Here is a 21077-nt window from a genome sequence, read left to right as displayed (position 1 = left end):
GGTATAGTGAGAGAGAGAGAAAGAGAGACAAAACCATTTACAAACACATAGAGTCAGACACAAAAATACACAAATACAGATACGGAAACATGCAAACACCCACTCAGACATAGGCATAGTGAGAGAGACAAGTAAACAGCCGTTCAGACAAATAGGCATAAACAGAGAGAGAGGTTAAAAGACCTACTAACACACACAGTCATACACATAATCACACAAAGACAGACCCAGGCATAATAAGAGAGACAAGTAAACAGCCGTTCAGAGACATAGGCATATACAGAGAGAGAGATTAAACGACCTACTAACACACACAGAATCAAACAAAGACAGACACGAAAACATGCAAACACCCGCTCAGACACACAGGCATAGTGACAGAGACGCAACAGACAAGCAAATAACCACTGGGACACAGACATAGTGAGAAAGATAGAGAGAGAGACCAAAAAAACTACAAACACATCGAGTCAGGCAGAGAAAAACACAAAGAGAGACACAGAGACATACAAACAGACGCTCAGACACACAGGCATAGTGAGAGAGACAAACTTTCAGCGGCTCGAGTTTTTTGATGATATTCTACAAATCGTTATTTCAATAGAAAGATTTTATGCATTAATTTGTTATGCTTTCATTATTTTTAGGGTACGCTAGCAACTCGAATCTTTAGAATGTTTATTAAAAAGCTGGACATGTAAGATAAGGAATTTTCAGAGACATAGATACTACTAACAGGCCCTTGGGGGTAAATTGGAATCTGAGATAGGTTAACAGAGCTTTTACCAAAGCTACAAACACTCAGTCAGAAACACAATCAAGCAAAGACAAGCACAGAGAGAGAGAGACAAGCAAACACCCGCAGCTGCTCAAAAGCACAGGCATAGCAATAGAGACAAGCTAAGAGCCGCTCTGACAAATAAGCATAGTGAGAGAAAGAGAGACAAAAACACCTAAAACACAGTCAGACACACAAACACACAACAACAGACACAAAAACATGCAAATACCCACTGAGACACATATGCATACTGAAAGGGACAAGCAAACAACCAATCAAACACACAGGCACAGGGAGAGAGAGAGACAGAGCGAGAGAGAGAGAGAGAGAGAGAGAGAGAGAAAGAGAGAGAGAGAGCGTAACAGGCAGAAGAGGGGAGGGACCAAACGAAAGGGCCGTACGTACCTACCGGTATTTAGTTACCTTTTAAATTGTAGGGAAGAGATGAGTGGCTCCCTATAATTCCCTTAATCCTGAACTGACTTGATCTACAGACACTGTGATAAATTGTTATACTCAATTTTTTGCAAAAGATGCAATTAAGCAGGCAATTGAAACCTGCAAAGTTGCACAAAAGGTTGACATACCTGAAAGGAGAAGAGGATCACATCCAGCGTCATCATTTTTGTCAGACATTTTAGAACTGCTATGTGGCCTCACAGGAAAGGAAGATTTGCCGATATTTGCAATACTTGATCCATCGGACCTGTCTTCTTTTCCAACAAACCCCCATAAAATAGTGGCCTCAAGCCTGAAAGAATGCGTCCGGATGCTATTTTTTTGTCGAAAAACAGGTAACATCCTATCGAGCGACAATCTACACCTCCAGTTCAACATTTACATGTCCCCTTCGCAAAATAAAACAAGGCCCTGTTGGTTTACAAAAGTATCATGGGATCAAATAGATGTATCGTCCTTTCAGTACACGCTTGATTCTTTGCTGATGAAAATTGAAATCCCTTTCCACCTTCTGTCTACTTCATTGAAAGGAAACCCACTGGACCTTGATTGCTTTCTAGCTGAGTTGACCCATTCTCTTAAGGTCGCCTCTTCTGTATCTGTACCTTCAATAAGGATCAAAATAGGGACACAGAAACGTGTTGGGAAAAAGATGATGAGGTGCAAGATGCCAAGCACCGTTATAAGTTTTGGTTTTAGATTTGGGCCAACTGCGATCGTCCTCGCTCGTGTGTGTTTTTTCAATTGTTAAGTCAGCCAAACATGAGTTCCAAAAATCTCTCTGACGTTGGAAAAACGGACAAGTTCAAAAGGCAACAAGTAAGACAAAAAACAGGCCTCAGCAGGTTTGGAGGAGAGTTTCAAAGCTGACATGAAATTCCGCCTCGTAATCTAACCCAATCAATGTCACTTCGTGGGAGAGACATTTTTCTTTGCTTTTCTCCGATGATCCTCCTACAGTTGAAGCAACATATAATCTCCACCATATGCCAAAACCTGAACATCGGGGGAAGTTTGTTATTGTTACACCTTCAGCTGTCAAGACCCAAATTTGTCTAATGAAACCAGGTAAAACCTCAGGATACGATGGGGTTCAAACTGAGAATCTCCTATACGCTACCATACTTCTTATGCAGTATTTGTCACTATTATTTCAGGCTTGTATTTCTCAGCAATATATTCCAGGTGCTCTGTCGGAAGGTCTCGTTACCCGTGTCTTAAAGAAAGGTAGAGCCCTAAAGGTTTGTAAATCGTACAGACCAATTAATATTTGCTCCAGAATTGGTAGGCTTTTTGAAAATCGGATCTTCTAAGAAATAAACACATAGTGCAACCGCGGAGACTAACAATTTGGATTTCGCGAAGGCTTGGGTGTGCAAAAAACACACGCAACTTTTTTTAGCTAGACTACTTAGACTGCTATAGGATGCTGAAAAAGAACCTGCATGGGTGTACAATAGACATTTCTAAGGCGTTCCATTTCATTATCCATTCACATGCTATTTTTTTCTATTAAGAAGTGGAATAAACCCTTTTCTCTGCCGTCTCTTATGGAATTGGTATGGCAATGCGTCCATACTGGTGCAGCTAGGTAGCCAGTTGATCAAATCCGTCACTGTTCAGAAAGGTGAGAAATATGGCTCTCTGCTTATAACAGCTCTTTTCAATAATGCCATCAGAACCGTTACTAAAAATATTCCTCCATTTCTCATTGAGCCCCATATTGATGTCAGCCATCGCTGTTACACAGACGATATCCTTCTATTATCAGATGATCATGTTCTCCAAAATACAATTCATACAGTTTGCTCTGGTCTTAATAAAATTGGGCTTCAAGTCGCCCCCTCTAAAACTGAGCTTCTCGTCTATGGTTGATCTCAATAATCTTCCGTTACTATCAATGCTGGCACAGAAACTATTTCTGCATCGTCCACTCTGAATCATCTAGGTCTCGTTTGGATCAAATGTTAAAAATACTAAAACAAAATACCAATACTAAATACTAAAACTGCTTGCTCGAGTTAAAGGGCAGTTTCACAAAATAACCCTGGGCATACTTTACAATGCTTTTTTGCACAAAATAAGTCTTTTTTTGGTCCTTTGTAGAGTTTTTTCACAGTATCTGAGTGGAAGAAAATCCGATCTTTATTCTTCCGTTTTTACAAATATCTTCTGCAACTGTCACTCAAGACTCGCAACCGGTACATTTCGCGTAGATATAATGTTCTCGATGTTTCCTCAAAAATGGACCAGCTTGTGCATAGGTTCTGCAAGCGTAGAGAAAATACTGTCAAATTTCAATTTAATTGTTTAGCTTAATTGTAGTGCGAAAGTAGCTGAGATGTTGTTTATTTTTTCTTTTGTAGAGTTTTCTCTTGTTTATTGTTTCTATTTTATTTTATTTTGTACTCCTCGAAGTATATTTTATGTATTTAATGAGGATTTAAATAAATTATTATTATTTTTAATAAAGACAGACATAAAAACATACAAACATCCACTTAGAAACACAGGCATAGAGAGAGACAGACAAAAACACCTACAAACACACAGAGTCAGAAACAAAAACGCACAAAGAAAGATACGGAAACATACAAACACCCGCTCAGGCACAGAGACATATTGAGAGAGCGAGAAGAAAACAGCCACTCAGATATATAGGCGTAAAGAGAGAGAGCGACAAAAACACCTACAAACACACAGGGTCAGACACGAAAACACACAAAGATAGACGCAAAAGCATGCAAACACCTGCTCAGACACACAGGCATAGTTAGAGAGACAAGTAAACAGCCGCTCCGGCACCCAGGCATAGCGAGAGAGAGAGAGAGAGAGACAAAAACACCCACAAATGAATCAGACTCTGAAACACACAAAGAAAGACACGCAAACACCTGCTCAGACATACAGACATAGTGAGAGAAACAAGAAAACAGCCACTCAGACACACAGGCATAGTGAGAGAGAGGAAGACAAAAACACCCAAGAATACACAGAGTCAGACACACAAAGACGGACACGGAAACAAGCAAACACCCAGTCAATAACACAGACATAGTGAGAGAGACAAGCAAACAGCAGCTCAGACACAAAGGCACAGTGAGAGAGAGACAAAAAGGCACAGAGAAAGAGAGACAAAACTTCTAGAAACACACAGAAAAAGACACAAACACAAACACACAAAGACAGACATGGAAACATGCAAACACCTTCTCAGACACACGGGCCTAGTGAGAGAGACAGTTAGAGAGCTGCTCAGACACACTGGCATAGTGAGAGAGAGAAGGAGACAAAAACACCTACAAAGACACTGAGTCAGACAGAAAAAACACAAAGACAGACATGGAAACATGCAAACATCCTGCTCAGACACACAGGCATAGTGAGAGAGACAAAAAAACCTACAAACACACAGGGTCAGACACAAAAACTACACAAAGACAGACACACAAATAAACAAAGACAGAAACACAAATAAACAAAGACAGATATACAAACATGCAAACATCCTGTTCAGACACACAGGCACAGTGAGAGAGACAAAAACACCTACGAACACAGAGTCAGACACACAAAGACAGACACGGAAACATGCAAACACCCGCTCCGCAACACAGGCATAGTGAGTCTACAACCACACAGGTACATACAAATATACAAAGTCAGACAAACAAAAACACAAAAACAGACAGGGAAATATGCAACCATCCACTCAGACACATAGGCATAGTGAGAGAGAGACAAAAAACCATAAAACACACAGAGTCAGATACACAAACAAACTAAGACAGACATGGGAACGTGCAAGCACCCACTCAGACACACAGGGATGCTGAGAGAGACAAGCGAGCAGCCACTCAGACACATATGCATAGTGAGAGAGAGAAAAAAACACGTACAGACACACTGAGAACATACAAACATCCGCTCAGACAGAAACGCGTAGTAAGAGAGACAAGCAAACAGCCGCTCAGACACACAGGCATAGTGAGAGAGAGTAAAAAACCAGACACTGGGACAAGCAAACACCCACCCAGACAAACAGGCACAGAGAGTGAAATAGACAAAAACGCACAGAAATACACAAATTCAAACAGACAAATAGACAAACACGGACACTGGGGCAAGCAAACACCCGCCCAGACACATAGGCACAGAGAGTGAGAGAGACAAAAGTACACACAAACACGCAGATTCAGAAATACGAAAAGATAAAGACAGACACAGGGACAAGCAAATACCCACCCAGACACACAGGCACAAAGAGAAAGCACGTCAAAAACACAGACAAAGACCCAGATTCAGACATACAAACAGCCAAAGACCATCACTGGGAAAAGCAAGCAACCACCCAGATACACAGGCTAAGAGAGTGAGAGAAACAAAAATACATAGAAACCCACGGATTCATACATACAAAGAGACAAAGACAGACACTGAGACAAGCAAACACCCGCTCAGACAGACAGACCCAGAGAGTGAGAGAGACAAAAACACATAAAAACACACAGATTCACACATACAAACAGACCAAGAAAGACACTAGAATAAGCCAAGAACCGTCCTAACACACAGGCATAGAGAGTGAGAGAGACAAAAACACATACTAACACACATATTGACACATACAAACAGACAAAGGCAGATATTAGGACAAGCAAACACCCACCCAAACATACAGGCGCAGAGAGTGAGAGAGACATGCAAACACCCGCTAAGACACAACTGAATAGTGAGAGAGACCAGCAAACAGCCCCTCAGACATACAGACACAGTGAGAGAGACAAGATTCAGACATACAAACAGAACGTGGCGCGCCATGCTAAGTGAACCTAAATGAAACTAACTGGAACAAAGTTAATTGAAAAAAAGGTTGGGATTGTAGGTTGGCTGTAGATACACGGGTGCAGGTAGAAATTCACTGGTTGTTTGCTTGTCTCTTGCACTGTGTGTGAGTGTCGGAGCAGATGTTCGCTTATCCCGTTGTTGTCTTTGGCTGTTTGTATGTCTGAATCTGTGTATTTGTATGTATTTTTGTCTCTCTCACTCTCTATGCCTCTGTGTCTGGCCGGGTTCTTGCTTGTCCCAATTTCTGTCTTTGTCTGTTTGTATGTCTGAATCTGTGTGTTTGTATGTGTTTTTGTCTCTCACTCTCTTGGCCTGTGTGTCTGTGTGGGCGTTTGCTTGTCCCACTGACTGTCTTTGTCTGTTTGTATGTCTGAATCTGCTTGTTTGTATGCTTTTGGTTACCTTACTCTCTGTGCCTGAGTGTCTAGGCGGGTGTTGGCTTGTCCCAGTGTCTGTCTTTGTCTGTTTGCACATCTGAATAGGTGTATTTGTGTGTGTTTTGTCTCTCTCACTCTCTGTGCCTGTATGTCTAGGTGGGTGTTTGCTTGTCCCAGAGTCTATATTGTTTTGTCTCTCTCACACTATGTCTGTGTGTCTGAGCGGCTGTTTGCTTGTCTCTCTCACTATGCCTGTGTGTCTCAACGGGTGTTGGCATGTTTACGTTTCTGTCATTGTGTGTCTTACTATGTGTGTTTGTAGGTGTTTTGTGTCTGACAGTGTTTGGAGGGGTTATTGTCTCTCTCTCACTACGCTGTGGGCGAGCGGCTGTTTACTTGTCTCTCTCACTATGCCGGTGTGTCTGAGCAGGTGATTGCATGTCTCTCTCACTCTCTGTGCATATGTGTCTGAACGGTTGTTTGTTTGTCCCAGTGAGATAGACAAAACACATAAAACACACATATTCAAACATACATACAGACAAAGACAGACACTGGGACAAGCAAAGACCCGCCCAGACACATAGGCACAGGATGAGACAAAAACGCAAACAAAGACACATTCAGATATATAAACAGACAAAGACAGAAACTGGGACAAGCGAATACACGCCCAGACACACAGGCACAGGGAATTTGAGCGACAGAAACACATACAAAGACAGATTCAGACATACAAACAGATGAAGACAAACACTGGGAAAAGCAAACACCCGCCCAGATAAATAGGCAAAGAAAGTAAGAGAGACAAAAATACAAAGAAACACGAAGATTCAAACATACAAAGAGACAAAGACGGACACAGAGACAAGCAAACACCCGCCCAGACACACAGGCGCAAAAAGTGAGAGAGACAAAAACACATACAAACACACATATTCACACATGCAAACAGACAAAGAAAGACAATAGGATAAGCAACTAACCACTTAAAAACCCAGGCACAGAGAGTGACAGAGACAAAAACACATACAAACACACATATTCACATATACAACGAGACAAAGACAGACACGAGGACAAGCAAACACCCACCCAGACACACAGGCACAGAGAGTGAGAGAGACATGCTAACACCCACTCAGACACACCAGCATAGCAAGAGAGACCAGCATTGAACCTAAATGAAACTTACTTGAACAAAGTTATTTGAAAAAAGGTGGGGATCGTAGGTTGGCTTCAGATATCCGGGTGCAGGTAGAAATTGACTGGCTGCTTGTCTGTCTCTCGCAATGTGCCTGTGTGTCTGAGCAGATGTTTGCTTATCCCAGTGTCTGTCTTAGTCATTTTGTATGTCTGAATCTGTGTATTTGTATGTATTTTTGTCTCTCTCTCTCTCTCTCTCTCTCTCTCTCTCTCTCTCTCTCTCTCTCTCTCTCTCTCTCTCTCTCTCTCTCTCTCTCTCTCTCTCTCTCTCTCTATGCCTCTGTGTCTGGCCGGGTGTTTGCCTGTCCCAGTGTCTGTCTTTATCTAATTGTATGCCTGAATCTGTGTGTTTGTACGTGTTTTTGTCTCTCACTCTCTGTGCCTGTGTGTCTAGGCGGGTTTTTTCTTGCCCCAGTGTCTATCTTTGTCTGTTTGTATATCTGAATATGTGTATATGTATGTGTTTTTGTCTCTCTCACTCGCTGTAACTGTGTGTCTGGGCGTGTGTTTTTTGTCCCAGAATCTGTATTGTCTTGCCTCTCTCTTTCTCACGATGCCTATGTGTCTGAGCAGCTGTTTGCCTGTCTCTCTTGCTATGCCTGTGTGTCTCAGCGGGTGTTTGCGTGTTTACGTGCCTGTCATAGTGCGTTTGTGCATCTGACTCTGTGTGTTTGTAGGTGTTATTTGTCTCTCTCTCTCTCTCACTATACCCGTGTGTCTGAGCGGGTGATTGCTTGTTTCTATGTCTGTCTTTGTATGTTTGTGTGTCTGACTCTGTGTGTTTGTAGATGTATTTGTCTCTCTCTCTTTCTCACTATGCCTGTGTTTCTGAGCGGCTGTTTGCTTGCCTCTCTCATTATGCCTGGGTGTCTAAGCAGGTGTTTGCATGTTTTTGTGTCTGTCTTTGTGTATTTGTGTGTCTGACTCTATGTGTTTATAAGTGTGTTTGTCACTGTCTCTCACTATACTTGTGTGTCTGAGCGGCAGTTTGCTTGTATTTTCAGTATGCTTGTCTGTCTTAGCAGGTGTTTGCATGTTTTCGTGAGTATCTTTGTGTGTTTGTAGGTATTTTTGTCTCTCTGTCTCTCTATCTCATACACTATGCCTGTGTGTCAAAGCTCAAATTTTCATGTTTTCGTATGTGTCTTTGTGTGTCTGACTTAATGTATTGGCAGGTGTTTTTGTCACTCTCTCTTACTCTTTCGCTCTCTCTCTCTTTCTCTTTCTCTCTCTCTCTTTATCTCTCTCTCTCTCTCTCTCTCTCTCTCTCTCTGATGACTGATGACTGATGATCTGATGACTCCTTCATAAGTTGAAAATATCTCATTTTTTTAAGTTTTTCAGATTTAACCCTCCCTCCAAATCCCCCAGAGAGAGCGAATCCATTCCTGTTATTTCAATCACGTATCTAGGACGTGTGCTTATTTTTCCCACCAAGTTTCATCCCAATCCCTCCACTCTAAATGTTTTCCAAGATTTTAGGTTTCCCCCTAAAGCTCCCCCCAATGTCACCGGATCCGGTCGGGATTTAAAATAAGAGCTCTGAGACACAGCATCCTTCTAAATATCAAAGTTCATTAAGATCTGATCACCCATTCGTCAGTTAAAAGTACCTCATTCTTTCTAATTTTTCCAAATCAGCCATCCCCCCACTCTCCCCCAGATGGTTGAACCGCGGAAACGACTATTTCTAGTTTAATCTGGTCTGGTCCTTGATACGCCAGCCAAATTTCATTGTCCTAGCTTATCTAGAAGTGCCTAAACTAGTAAAACCAGGACTGGCAGACCAACAGAATTAGCAATTGCTATATGTCACTTGGTAAATACCAAGTGCCACAAACATCAACCTTTGTGAATTAGGATAGAAAATAATTCATTTCAAATGTTTTCCAGTGTCAACAATCTTATTATCAGGAGAAATCATCATTAAACTATTATTGCAAACATTATTGTAAATCAGTTGAAAGGGGTAGAAACACAGTTCTGTACATTTTTAATGTTAAATATGGACTTCAAAAGAGTTCAAGGATCAAGTGCAAGGGATCAAGTCCAAAACAGGATTACATCTGGTCAACTATGTACCTTTCTTCAACAACAGTTGTCAACTGGTCTACCTTTTGTTGTGAGGTATGTCTTGTCAAATTGGATTTGGAATCCCAACCCATAGGAGGGCCAAGGAAAGTGGTTGAGATAGATGAAGCCAAAACTGGAAAACGCAAATATAACAGAGGGAGACTCATCAAAGGACCATAGGTTTTTGGTGGTATAGAGTGTGGGTCTGGTTTGGCCTTCATTATCCCTGTTAAGGATAGAACCACAGATACTCTGTTAGCTGTGATAGACATGTATGTGCTGCTAGGAATGACAATCGTTTTTGACTTCTGGAAAGCATAAAGTGCAATAAAGCATCAATGCTTCCAGAACCAAACAGTAAATCATTGCAAGAACTTCATGGACTCTGACACAGGTGCTTACATGCAAAACGTGGAGCAAATGTGGAGGGATTTCCACCAAGCCATCCCAAGATATGGTCGAAATACCAAGCACATGGCTGGCAATCTTGCTGAATTCTTCTTTAGACAGCGCTATCCTGAGCACATGGATAGACTTCACTACTTTCTTGAAGCCTGCAGTAAAGTTTACCTATCACCAAAGTGTGGCTTAGCCTCTGATTCCCAGCATGGAACAGAATGAACTTAAGCTCAGTTACAAAAAAAAACCACTAGCACCAGAACAACACCAAATAGCTTTTTTCAAAGTCACAAATCACTAAAAAGATCCTATTTCTCCATTTTACTTTTGCTTACACATTACAGTACCTATAGAGCAAAGCAAACTAGTCCATGAGCCCTGGGGGCAGCAGGGTGAGGTCTGTATTCTGATTGGTTGAATTGTTAGTTGATATTTATTGCCCACTTTTTGTTTACTTTTTCAGGTTTTAGGCTGAGTAATTATTCAATAAATATAGAATACAGACCTTGCCCTGCTGCCTGCAGGGCTCAAGGACTAATTTGCTTTGCTCTATAGGTAATGTTAACTGTAAGCAAAATTGGACATTGCACTGTCTACCTTTCTAAATAAACTAACTATTTCTAGATTCAAGACTATCATCTATTCTCCATCTTGAGTCATTCTTCGCCACTGGTAAGAAATTGTGAAATTATGCAAACATGTTGCAAAAAAAAGTTTAACAAATTTTAATCATCAAACAGTTTGTGGTAACAAACTGTAGTAAGGAGCAACCCGGCTCAATAGTAACCAAAACTCTAAAAAATGGAATTTTGATACCAATAACTAAACCAAAAGAATCGCATTTTAATGCTGATTTTAACTATATAAGTTTCATCAAGATTAGCCTTACCCATCAAAAGTTACAAGCCTGAGAAAATTTGCGTATTTTATAAAATAGGGGGAAACAACCCCTGAAAGTCATAGAATCTTAACAAAAATTACACCATCAGATTCAGTGTATCAGAGAATCCTCTTGTAGAAGTTTCAAGCTCCTATCTACAAAAATGTGGAATTTTGTATTATTAGCCAGAAGGCAGATCATGTATGTGTGTTTATTTGTTTGTTTGTTGTTTTTTTCCCAGGGGTGATTGTATTGACCCATTTGTCCTAGAATGTTGCAAGAGGGCTCATTCTAATGGAAATGAAAAGTTCTACTGCCCTTTTTAAGTGACCAAAAAAATTGGAGGGCACCTAGGCCCCCTCCCACGCTAATTATTTTCCCAAAGTCAACATATCAAAATTCTGACATATCCATTTATTCAGCGTAGTCAAAGAACCTTATAACTGTGTCTTTGGAGACTAATTACTCCCCCACAGTCTTACTCCCCACGGTTGAGAAGAGGGGGATATACTGGAGGAACTTTCCATCAAGGAAATTGTCATGGGGGAAGAAAATTTCCATGAAGAGAGCGCAGGATTTACTAGCATTATTAAAAAAAAAAAACAGTGAAAAAACAAATATGAAAAAGTTTTTTCAGATGGAAGTAAGGAGCAGCATTAAAACTTAAACGAACAGAAATTATTACCCATATGAGGGGCTCACCTCCTCCTAATACCTCACTCTTTATGCTAAAGTATTTTTAGTAATGTCAACTATTTATTCTATGGCTTTTGTGATTCAGGGGTCATTCTTAATGAATTGGGACAAAAATTAAGATTTGGTGTAAAGAGAGGGGTATTGATGAGGGAGCGAACCCTCTCATATCTTCTATATATATAAAAATAAGTTGTCTGTCTGTGGATGTGTGGATGGATGTGTGGATGGATGTGTCAGGTGACGTCACCTGAAAAAACTGGATTAGGTGACGTCAAAACTGAAAAAACTAAAAAAAGGCAAAAACTACAAAAAAAACTAAAAACTAATAAAAAAAATAAAAAAGCTAAAAAACTAAAAAAACTATAAAGGTAAAAACCAATAAAAAACTAAAAAAAAACTGAAAAAACTAAAAAAAGGCAAAAACTACAAAAAAAAACTAAAAACTAATAAAAAAAGTAAAAAAGCTAAAAAACTAAAAAAACTAAAAAAACTAAAAAAGGTAAAAAACTAAAAAAAATAAAAAATAAAAAAAAACTAAAAAAAAGGAAAAAACTGAAAAATAAGCTAAAATAAAGGTAAAAACCAATAAAAAACTAAAAAAAAAAAGGAAAAAACTAATAAATGACGACACTCAAAGAGAAAGCAACCAGGACAAAAAACTAAAAAAAAAGGCAAAAACTACAAAAAACTAAAAACTAATAAAAAAAATAAAAAAGCTAAAAAACTAAAAAAACTAAAAAAGGTAAAAAACTAAAAAAACTAAAAACTAAAAAAAAACTAAAAAAGGTAAAAACTAAAAGAACTAAAAAAGAAAAAAATAAATGACGACACTCAAAGAGAAAGCGACCAGGACAAAAGGAATGTTCGATTAGCAATCAACAAAGCACCGGGACACAGGGAGTATAAATGACGACCAGGACACAAGTAAAAAAAAAATTAACAAAACTAAAAAGAAGGTAAAAACTACAAAAAAACTAAAAGAAAAAAAAACTAAAAACTAATAAAAAAACTAAAAAATCTAAAAATCTAAATAAACTAAAAAAGAAAAAAAAAGGAAAAAAATAAAGGAGAAAAACAAAACTAAAAAACGAATGCATATACAGACCGGTACACCGGGATACAAATGACGACCGGGACACAGGGAATATAAATAACGACCGGGACACAGGGACACAACTACAACGGGGACACCGGGGGAAACAGGGGGATATAAATGACGACCGGGACAAAAAAACTAAAAAGAAATAAAAACTAAAAACTAATAAAAAAAACTAAAAAATCTAAAAATCTAAATAAGCTAAAAAAAAAAAAAAAAGGAAAAAAATAAAGGAGAAAAACAAAACTAAAAAACGAATGTATATACAGACCGGGACACCGGGATACAAATGATGACCGGGACCCGGGACACAGGGAATATAAATGACGACCGGGACACAGGGACACAACTACAACGGGGACACCGGGGGAAACAGGGGGATAACCTGACAATCTATTTATATGCAAAGACAATGGGACAGCAAAGAATGTTGTATATTCGCAAGTTTTACGTAGTTAAAACCATATATATATATATATCTATATTCACAGGTGGGACATAGGGACACAACTACAATGGCGCGTAACTATTATGGCGCGTAACGACTTACGCGCGCGGGGGGGCTTGGGGGGGGCGCGAAGCGCCCCCACCAACTAGGTGTTGGGGTGGCGCGAAGCGCCACCCCAACAGCTAGTATATAATAAAAACATGGGAATAAAGAGTTCTTTACATAAGCTAATTTATAAGTTATGTATATCTTTTACTAATAAAAAGATTTTTAAAAAATTAAAAGTTCTAGTTGCCTTTTTAATTAACCAAAATTGAAGGGCAACTAGGCTTCCTCCCCTGCTCTTTTTTTCTCAAAATCATTTGATCAATACTATGAGAAAGCCATTTAGCCAAAAAAATAAATATGCAAATTTTGTTTTAATTATTCCTCTGTGGAGAGCCAAAATCAAAACATGCATTGATTCAAAAACATTCAGAAATTAAATTAAAAAAAAAAGTTTTTTCAACTGAAGGTAAGGAGCAACATTAAAACTTAAAACAAACAGAAATTACTTTGTATATGAAAGGGGCTGCTTCCTCATCAACGCCCCACTCTTTACGCTAAAGTTTTTACTGTTTTAAAAAGAAGAGTTGAGAGAAAGAGTCAAACTTTAGCATAAAGAGCAGGGCATTGATGAGGAAGCAGCCCTTTTCATATATGAAATAATTTCTGTTTGTTTTAAGTTTTAATGTTTCTCCTTACTTTCAGTTGAAAAGAAATTGTTTTTTTTATTTAATCAACAACTAAAGCAAATGAACAACAATCAACAACACCATTAACTGAACAACTGTTGGAACTCAAGGAGCAAAGTGGAATAAATTGGAAAAGTGTATTATTTCCATTGTATTGGAAGGTATGTCTTCAAATCAACAGACCATAAACATAATATTTAACTTATTGCTCTGATTCACTCTGATTCAAGCAAAAATTGAAATTAGCATTAATGGATGCATAAGTTTTTTTTAATATCTTTCAACTTACTACTTTACAGAAATTACCGGTGATGACTGAAAATATTATTTAAAATATGCTGCCTTGCAGCATAATTTCCAGTTTAGACAGCATGTGATGAAACTAAATATTTACCAAAATCAGTGCAAGCTTTCAAGCTACAGGTAATTGCCTATTTAATGATGAAATTTTTGCCAGTGATGACTTTTTGCTATCAGCTGTAAGTGACCAGCCATTGGGTGAGCCTGCATCTAAGCCAAGAGATGAAGATGAAGGAATTAAATGCAGAAGAAGGAGGAGCTGCAGCCTCTTAAACCACACATGTCACCTGCACTTCAAACCAGACAATTTCACCTGTCAGCAATTTCAAATCAAGAGGTCAACCAAAAAGAATTGCAGAATATGAATAGATACTCCAGAGACAGAAAAATTGAGGAGCAGGCTATGCTTCCAAAGCTAAGAAAGTGAAAGAGGCTCTCACAAACCCTCATTTAAAGACAAAAAAATTACAAGAAATCACTCTTTGCTGAAAGTGATAGTAGCCCAGAAGAGATTTCAGTCTTTGAAGGTATTTTGGGGTCCTTTTTTTGCTTTAAATGTTGGCAGCTTTGTTTTGGACCTTGAACATGAAACAAAAAAGGAAAATGCCACATTGTTGGTGAAATTATTTTAAAGCTTCTAGAAGAACAAGAAGTCAAAGTTTGGTATTTCAAGCAAATTGATCCATTCTTGAAGTTGAGCTTTACTGATACTTCCTACTGGTATAGTTTCACTGATGTCACAACTCTCTTGCCAAATCCTGAGCCTTCAGGACAAACTACAAGACAAGCAGATTTCTTTGTATTTCCTCTTACAAGTTAAAAAAGAAACTTTAGAGCAAGAACAAGCTGTTGAGGAGAGGCAACAGCCCTCATCTACATAATATTTTCTGTTTGTTTTAAGTTTTAAAGTTGCTTCTTAATTTCAGTTGAAAAAACTTGTTTTTTATTTATTTGCTGATTGTTCTTAACAATCAGCATTGTCTTGTCTTATCAGCATTGATTGTCTTAAGCTCACTCTCCACAGGAAATGCCCTTACCCTGCAAGAAATCTCTTTGTGGAAAGATTCTCCCATGTAACTTAAATTAGCAATATTTGCAGAACCAATTTTGCAAGTGATGACCTGGGGTGTGCATACAATCCAACCTTTGTTTGCATGCAGGTGTGTGAGTGCAAAACTGCAAAAATACTAGTCTAGATATTATATGATCATATATTTAAATAATTGACATTATAATCTCTTGTGCCCCCAGAGTTTTGTTATGCAACCCCATTTAGGGTTGCAACCTGTAGTTTAAAAAGGTCTAGTTTATTGAAAAAAAAAATCACAATTTGTAGCTGATTCAGAAGTAGTAATTATTATTTTCCTTAGTCTTAATAGCAAAGTAAGATTTTATTCAGAGAACAAATTTGCAGATTTTTTAAAAAGAGTCTGAAACCTTTCAAAAATAACATCACAGTAAAACTGACATCATTTTTGATGGTTAGTAGTTCCTTTGAAATTTCTGTTAATTTGTTTTCTTAATAGCATTTTACTTTTAACTCTAAGGAGAACAATACCTAGCATTCTAGAATTAAGTAAAAATGGTAATTTTAATTGCTAGCCAGTTTTTTTAGAAAGATGCTTTTAAACTTTTGGTGACTATAGGCTGTTTTGAGCCCTTTTATGGCCCAAAACGAAACTTACCCTAGATTCAATTATTAAATTATGAAAGAGCATTAAGAAGGCATCAAGCAATAAATTCTACTTCATCCTAGCTAAATTTTGTATAAACTGCAACTTTACCGCCTAGCCTTGGGGTATAGCCTATCTATGTATTAGAAGAGGGGAGGGCTGAAATATTATCAAGCTTTAAGCAAATATAAGTCAAACAATAAAATTTTTTGTGATTTGAATTAATTATGACAGTCTTTGTTACTGTAGCTAGTATACAATAGGAGCAGGCTATTGCACCAAGATTACCAGGAAAATCCAAACCTAAACCAGAAAACTTAAAGAAATTAGCAAGCGATATTTATATATTTCAGCTTTTATCTGTATCCAATTTTCTAGAAAAAAAACTACATTTAAAAATAAAGCAAGGTACCTGAGAATATTCTACCACAGTCCATAATTTTTTCAGTTATCAATAGACAGCAATTGCAGTTTCAAAATATATACGCTTAGGGTTGCCAAACTTTTCGGGACTAAAGTGTCAAATTCAGCAAAACAGGGAACACTTTTAGTGTCCTCCTAGAAAATTAGCCAATATACTTTAAAAGTTGACAAAAAAAGAGCAAAGCGGTGCTTCAAATAAGTAAAATCCCATATAAAACCTCAAATCGCATAATACGCGAAGAAGAAAAAGACTTCAGTACGATTTCTCAGGTTCTTTCGAACTTTCGGCTGTACTATTCTTCCTCCGAAAATGCAGTAAATCCCTGTTTTTATTATGGCGTTTTCCGGCACCAGAGCCGGCTTTGTCACTTTTTGGACGACAGTTTTCATTTTCGTCGTTTTTGGCAAAAAATTCAAAAGCGCAGTCTTATTTCAGGAACTGCAGAATATTCAGAATCATTTGTGTTGCATTTGCGGTGTTACAGTATCGTAAAGACAGGTTGGAGTACAACTAAGATGAATGACAGAGGTGTTGTTTAGTTCATACGTTTTCAGCCAAATTGTCTACTCTGTACGGCGAGAAAACGAAAACGGCGATAAAACCTGTCTTCACTATGAGCCGCCCCAGCCTTCTTGGCTGCAAAACGCCACAATGAAGACAGGGCTTAAAAGATTTGTGCCAGCAGACTACAGATACGATGTCTCTCGCTGCCAACACGGCTTAATTACCCTCATTCCCTCTTTTCCTTCAGTAGCATATCAGATCTTCTGCAAAGTTTTGTCGACTATTTCCCGCAGAGTAATATCGAAAAGCGAGTGAAAAGCGCTTGGCTTAGAACGTGCTTCATATCCTTTTCACCTGGCTTTTGCCAACGCGTTTGGTAACGCTTTTATCAAAAAAAGATTTTTATCAAAAAAACTTTTTCTAAACTCTCTTGAGCAAGTCACATGTTTCACCACATTTGAATTTTCACGCTTTTGAAAAGGAAAGTAGTGCAGATACGATAAAAAGCATAAGATACGATAAAAAGCACAAATTAAAAGCAGTTGCAGTTAAGAAAAAACTGAAAATAAATGCATATGGGATTGATTTTGAAAAAATGCCAAAAAAGTGTCCTTTTTTCAAAAAGTTGCCTTTTTTCACCAATTGTGGCACGGTGTCATCCAGAGTGAAAAAGTGTCAAAAAAGCACTAAAAGTGTCCCTTTGGCAACCCTGATATCGCTGTCTATTATTGAAAGTTTCAATGTTTTCTCTGTGCCGATACCGATAATAATTGCTGGCATCCCGTTTTCTGCTGCTGTATCTTCTTCTTAGTTCTTGTGGTATAACCCCTTAGCTGGTTCTCTTCTTTGTTTTCTTTAGAATTTAAACTATAGTACTGAATATATTTGTTGCCGACTAATTTCTCCTTATTCCAATGAAGTATCCAAATGCGAAGAAATCACTTTTTTATTCATAAACATACAAATCGCAATTAACTAAAGGAATCAAATAAAAATTCATTACAGTCCAAGTTCAGTATCTCGGCAGTCACTTACGCAATCACACACAGACAAAGACTTGACATGAAAAAGGATTTAGCTATGGAAAGTATAATTTACGCAGGCGATTCATGATAGTATTCTACGCGTTCCTTGGAATTTTAGAATGTAGAGACTCCAACTCGGATAAAGAATTGTTCAAGGACCTCCGCAGCCTTTCTTGTATTGGTCGTCCGTAGAGATAACGCTTCTTGGTATCTGGTGGTATAATCCGAAATTGTAAGCAGAAACCGATGACCATCCCGTGATATTGTTAGCGGCCCAACAATGTTCACAGCCATACGGTAGAAGCGCTCTTCCACTATGGATAAGGAAATCAGAGATACCTTCTTCTTTGCTTTCAGCCTAGTAGTGAGCTGACACGGCTTACACGTTTTAATATATTTTTGAACATCTCGTCTGACTCCTGGCCAGAAGAAACGATGCAGAATCTGTTTACAAGTCAGATGGTTACCAGTATGTCCACTTAACCACGAGTCGTGGGCAAACTTCATGATGAAGGATTTGCAAGATCATGGCAAAACAAGTTGCAAAACCTCCTCGCCTACTGGTGAGGTCCTCTTCCTATACAGCACCCCATTAAGAATCTCATTGCTTTCACGCAGAGGAGCTTGCTTAAACAACTTTCCAAGATTTTGTCAGCCTCCTGTAGTCGTTTGAGTTCATCTCCAGTCAGCTGATCCGGACTTATCTCCTGAGCTGTACTCAACGAAAGAGGCTAGTGTAAATCACGCTCTATGCACTTCTTCTTTCTACTCTTTTTCCGTTCGTCTCGCCTTCCAGTGTTTCTAGAATCCACATCTGTTGTCCAAATATCATTTTCTGGAAGATCGACTCTCCCATCCTTTGGAGTAGGTGAATCAGGAATGCTCGGCATTGGAGGCGAGTCAATCATCCTTGGTGCGGATTCATCCTGTTTAAGCTCTTTTTGAGAGTAATTCTTTATTCTTCTGCTGACAAGAACTCTAATATTAGGCTTTTTCTTTCCAAAGTGCTGACTGCAAAGTTCATTAAAACAAGAAAATGATGTCCCAAGAATCACGTTCACAGGTAAATTGTTTGGTACAGCAATTGGTACGCAGTAAATGAAACCTTTCCCCTTTCCTTCCTACCAGGATGTGAACGTCTTTAAACGGATACGATTTGCAGTCCCCATGGACGCAGCAAACTTCAGTCTTCTTTGAAGGGAAACAATCGTCTGACATATACTTCTTATGCATGATACACAAGGTGGCGCCATTGTTGACCAAGAAAATTGCTGGTTGCCTTTCAATTTCGCCTTCAAAATAGAAACTTTCCCGTGCATCTTCTATTGGCTAGAACTTTGAGCTAGAAGAGTTCGTTTCTTTGGCTGTCGGCAGTCCTTAGCCCTATGCCCTTACTTCCCGCAGCTATAATAGCCTTGATAATTCTTCTGTGAAGGGGAGGTGCAAGCGACTGTATTTTGTGTATCATTCTTCTCTGTCTTAGAATTCTCTTCATGATTTTGAGTTTCACGATATCTGTTTTCTTTCCATGGCAAATTCTTCGAAACTAGATTTTCGTCTCTTCTGGTGAGAAAAAACCCGTCTGCTAATCTGTATACTTCCTCCAAGGGTGACTGGTTGAGTTCCTTGAGACGTATTCATAGTTGGTAATTTTTTATAGGACTTATAAAATTGCTTAACCACAATCAGTCGAAGGATATCATCTATTTTCTGTCTGAGGATCTCAGGATCTGTTTCTGTTTTGTAATCTTGATGCTCAAACCGTTTGATAGATAGTCACTCCAGCCTCCTCAAATAGTCTATGAAAGACTGATCAGCCTCCTTCTGTTCGGAGCGGAAACGAAATCGATATGTTTCTGGTGTGACTCCAAAACTACCAATTTGGTTTGGTGGGAGAATCGAAGTAGCTTTGGCAGCTTTTCTTGTCAGCAAAACCACCAAGCCTCACTGTCCACGTCGATTTGTCCCATAGGTTTGTATAGCTGCACACTAGAAGGTTGTTGAGGCATGTATTAATGTCCCCATCTTTGCTGAACTTTGCTATTAAAATAGGTGACATCGCTGCTGTTATGGCTGCACTCTGAATTGCAGCTTCGCCTGCGTGAACGGTTGTACTAAAGTGCGTCACAAAACTAGCCAAACGGTCATCCATCGCTTCCATGCTCAATTTGAAGGTCTGCAGTAGCATGGCTACAATTGCCTCTTGGTCCATGGCATATAGACCAAATACCAGTACCATGGCATATATATATATTGCCAAATTTTGTGTTGAACCGAAGCGAAGGTGACATAAAATTACGCAAAATTTGTTATAGAGCCAATGCGAGAGCAATTTAAAATTACACCAAAATTTGCCATAGAACCAATGTAAGAGTAATATAAAATTACTGCAAAATTTGATATGGAACCAATGCGAGAGTAATATAAAATTACTGCAAAATTTAGTATAGAACGAATGCAAGAGTAATATAAAATTACTTCAAAATTTGATATAGAACCAATGCCTGAGTAATATAAAATTACTGCAAAATTTGGTATGGAACCAATGCGAGAGTAATATAAACTTATTGCAAAATCAACGAACTGTAGTAAGGAGCATAGTAACCAAAACTCTAAAAAACGGGATTTTGATACTAGTAGATAGATCAAAAGAATTGGACTCTTATGCTGATTTCAAATATATAAGTTTCATCATATTTAGTCTTACCCATCAAAAATTACGAGCCTTAGAAATTTTGCCTTAATTTGGAAAATAGGGGTAAACCCTCCTTAAACGTCATAATATCTTATCGAAAATCACACCATCACATTCAGCTTAACAGAGAACCCTACTGTAGAAGTTTCGAGCCCTATCTATAAAATGTGGAATTTTGTATTTTTGGCCAGAAGATCGATCACGGGTGCGTGTTTATATGTTTTTTTCCCCAGGGGTGATAGAATTTCGTGAAAGGGCTCATTCTAACGGAAATGAAAAGTTCTAGTGCCCTTTTGAAGTGACGGAAAAACTGGATGGCACTCACACTCATTTTTCCCCAAAGTCACCGGATCAAAATTTTGAGATAGCCATTTTGTTCAACATAGTCGAAAAACCCAATAACTATGTCTTTGGGGATGACTTACTCCCCAAAGTCTCCGGGGGAGGGGCTGCAAGTCA

At 38.6% G+C, this 21077-nt stretch overlaps 1 protein-coding gene across 6 annotated transcripts in view; it reads right to left on the bottom strand.

Annotated features, from left to right (window-relative positions):
- LOC136025036 (alpha-(1,3)-fucosyltransferase C-like) overlaps positions 1-21077 on the bottom strand; it is a 94910-nt gene that overhangs the window by 12339 nt on the left and 61494 nt on the right. Inside the window, exon 1 of one of the 6 annotated variants that reach the window (XM_065700686.1) lies at positions 16383-16485. The exons of 1 other annotated variant lie outside the window; for it this stretch is intronic. Coding sequence is in view for 1 of the 5 variants with exons in the window: in XM_065700684.1 (XP_065556756.1) it covers positions 1369-1404 (36 nt within the window). In the remaining 4 variants the exon portion in view is untranslated. Of the gene's footprint in view, positions 1-1204; positions 1328-1368; positions 2465-16360; positions 16486-21077 lie in introns of those variants that run through there. 4 more of the 6 variants (XM_065700687.1, XM_065700685.1, XM_065700684.1 and 1 more) reach the window with 4 other exon arrangements.

Source organism: Artemia franciscana, chromosome 3 (assembly GCF_032884065.1).
Source record: "Artemia franciscana chromosome 3, ASM3288406v1, whole genome shotgun sequence".
In the NCBI taxonomy this organism is placed as follows: Eukaryota; Metazoa; Arthropoda; class Branchiopoda; order Anostraca; family Artemiidae; genus Artemia; species Artemia franciscana.
Note: the sequence above shows the minus strand (reverse complement) of the source record. Positions and strands in the feature narration are given on the sequence as shown.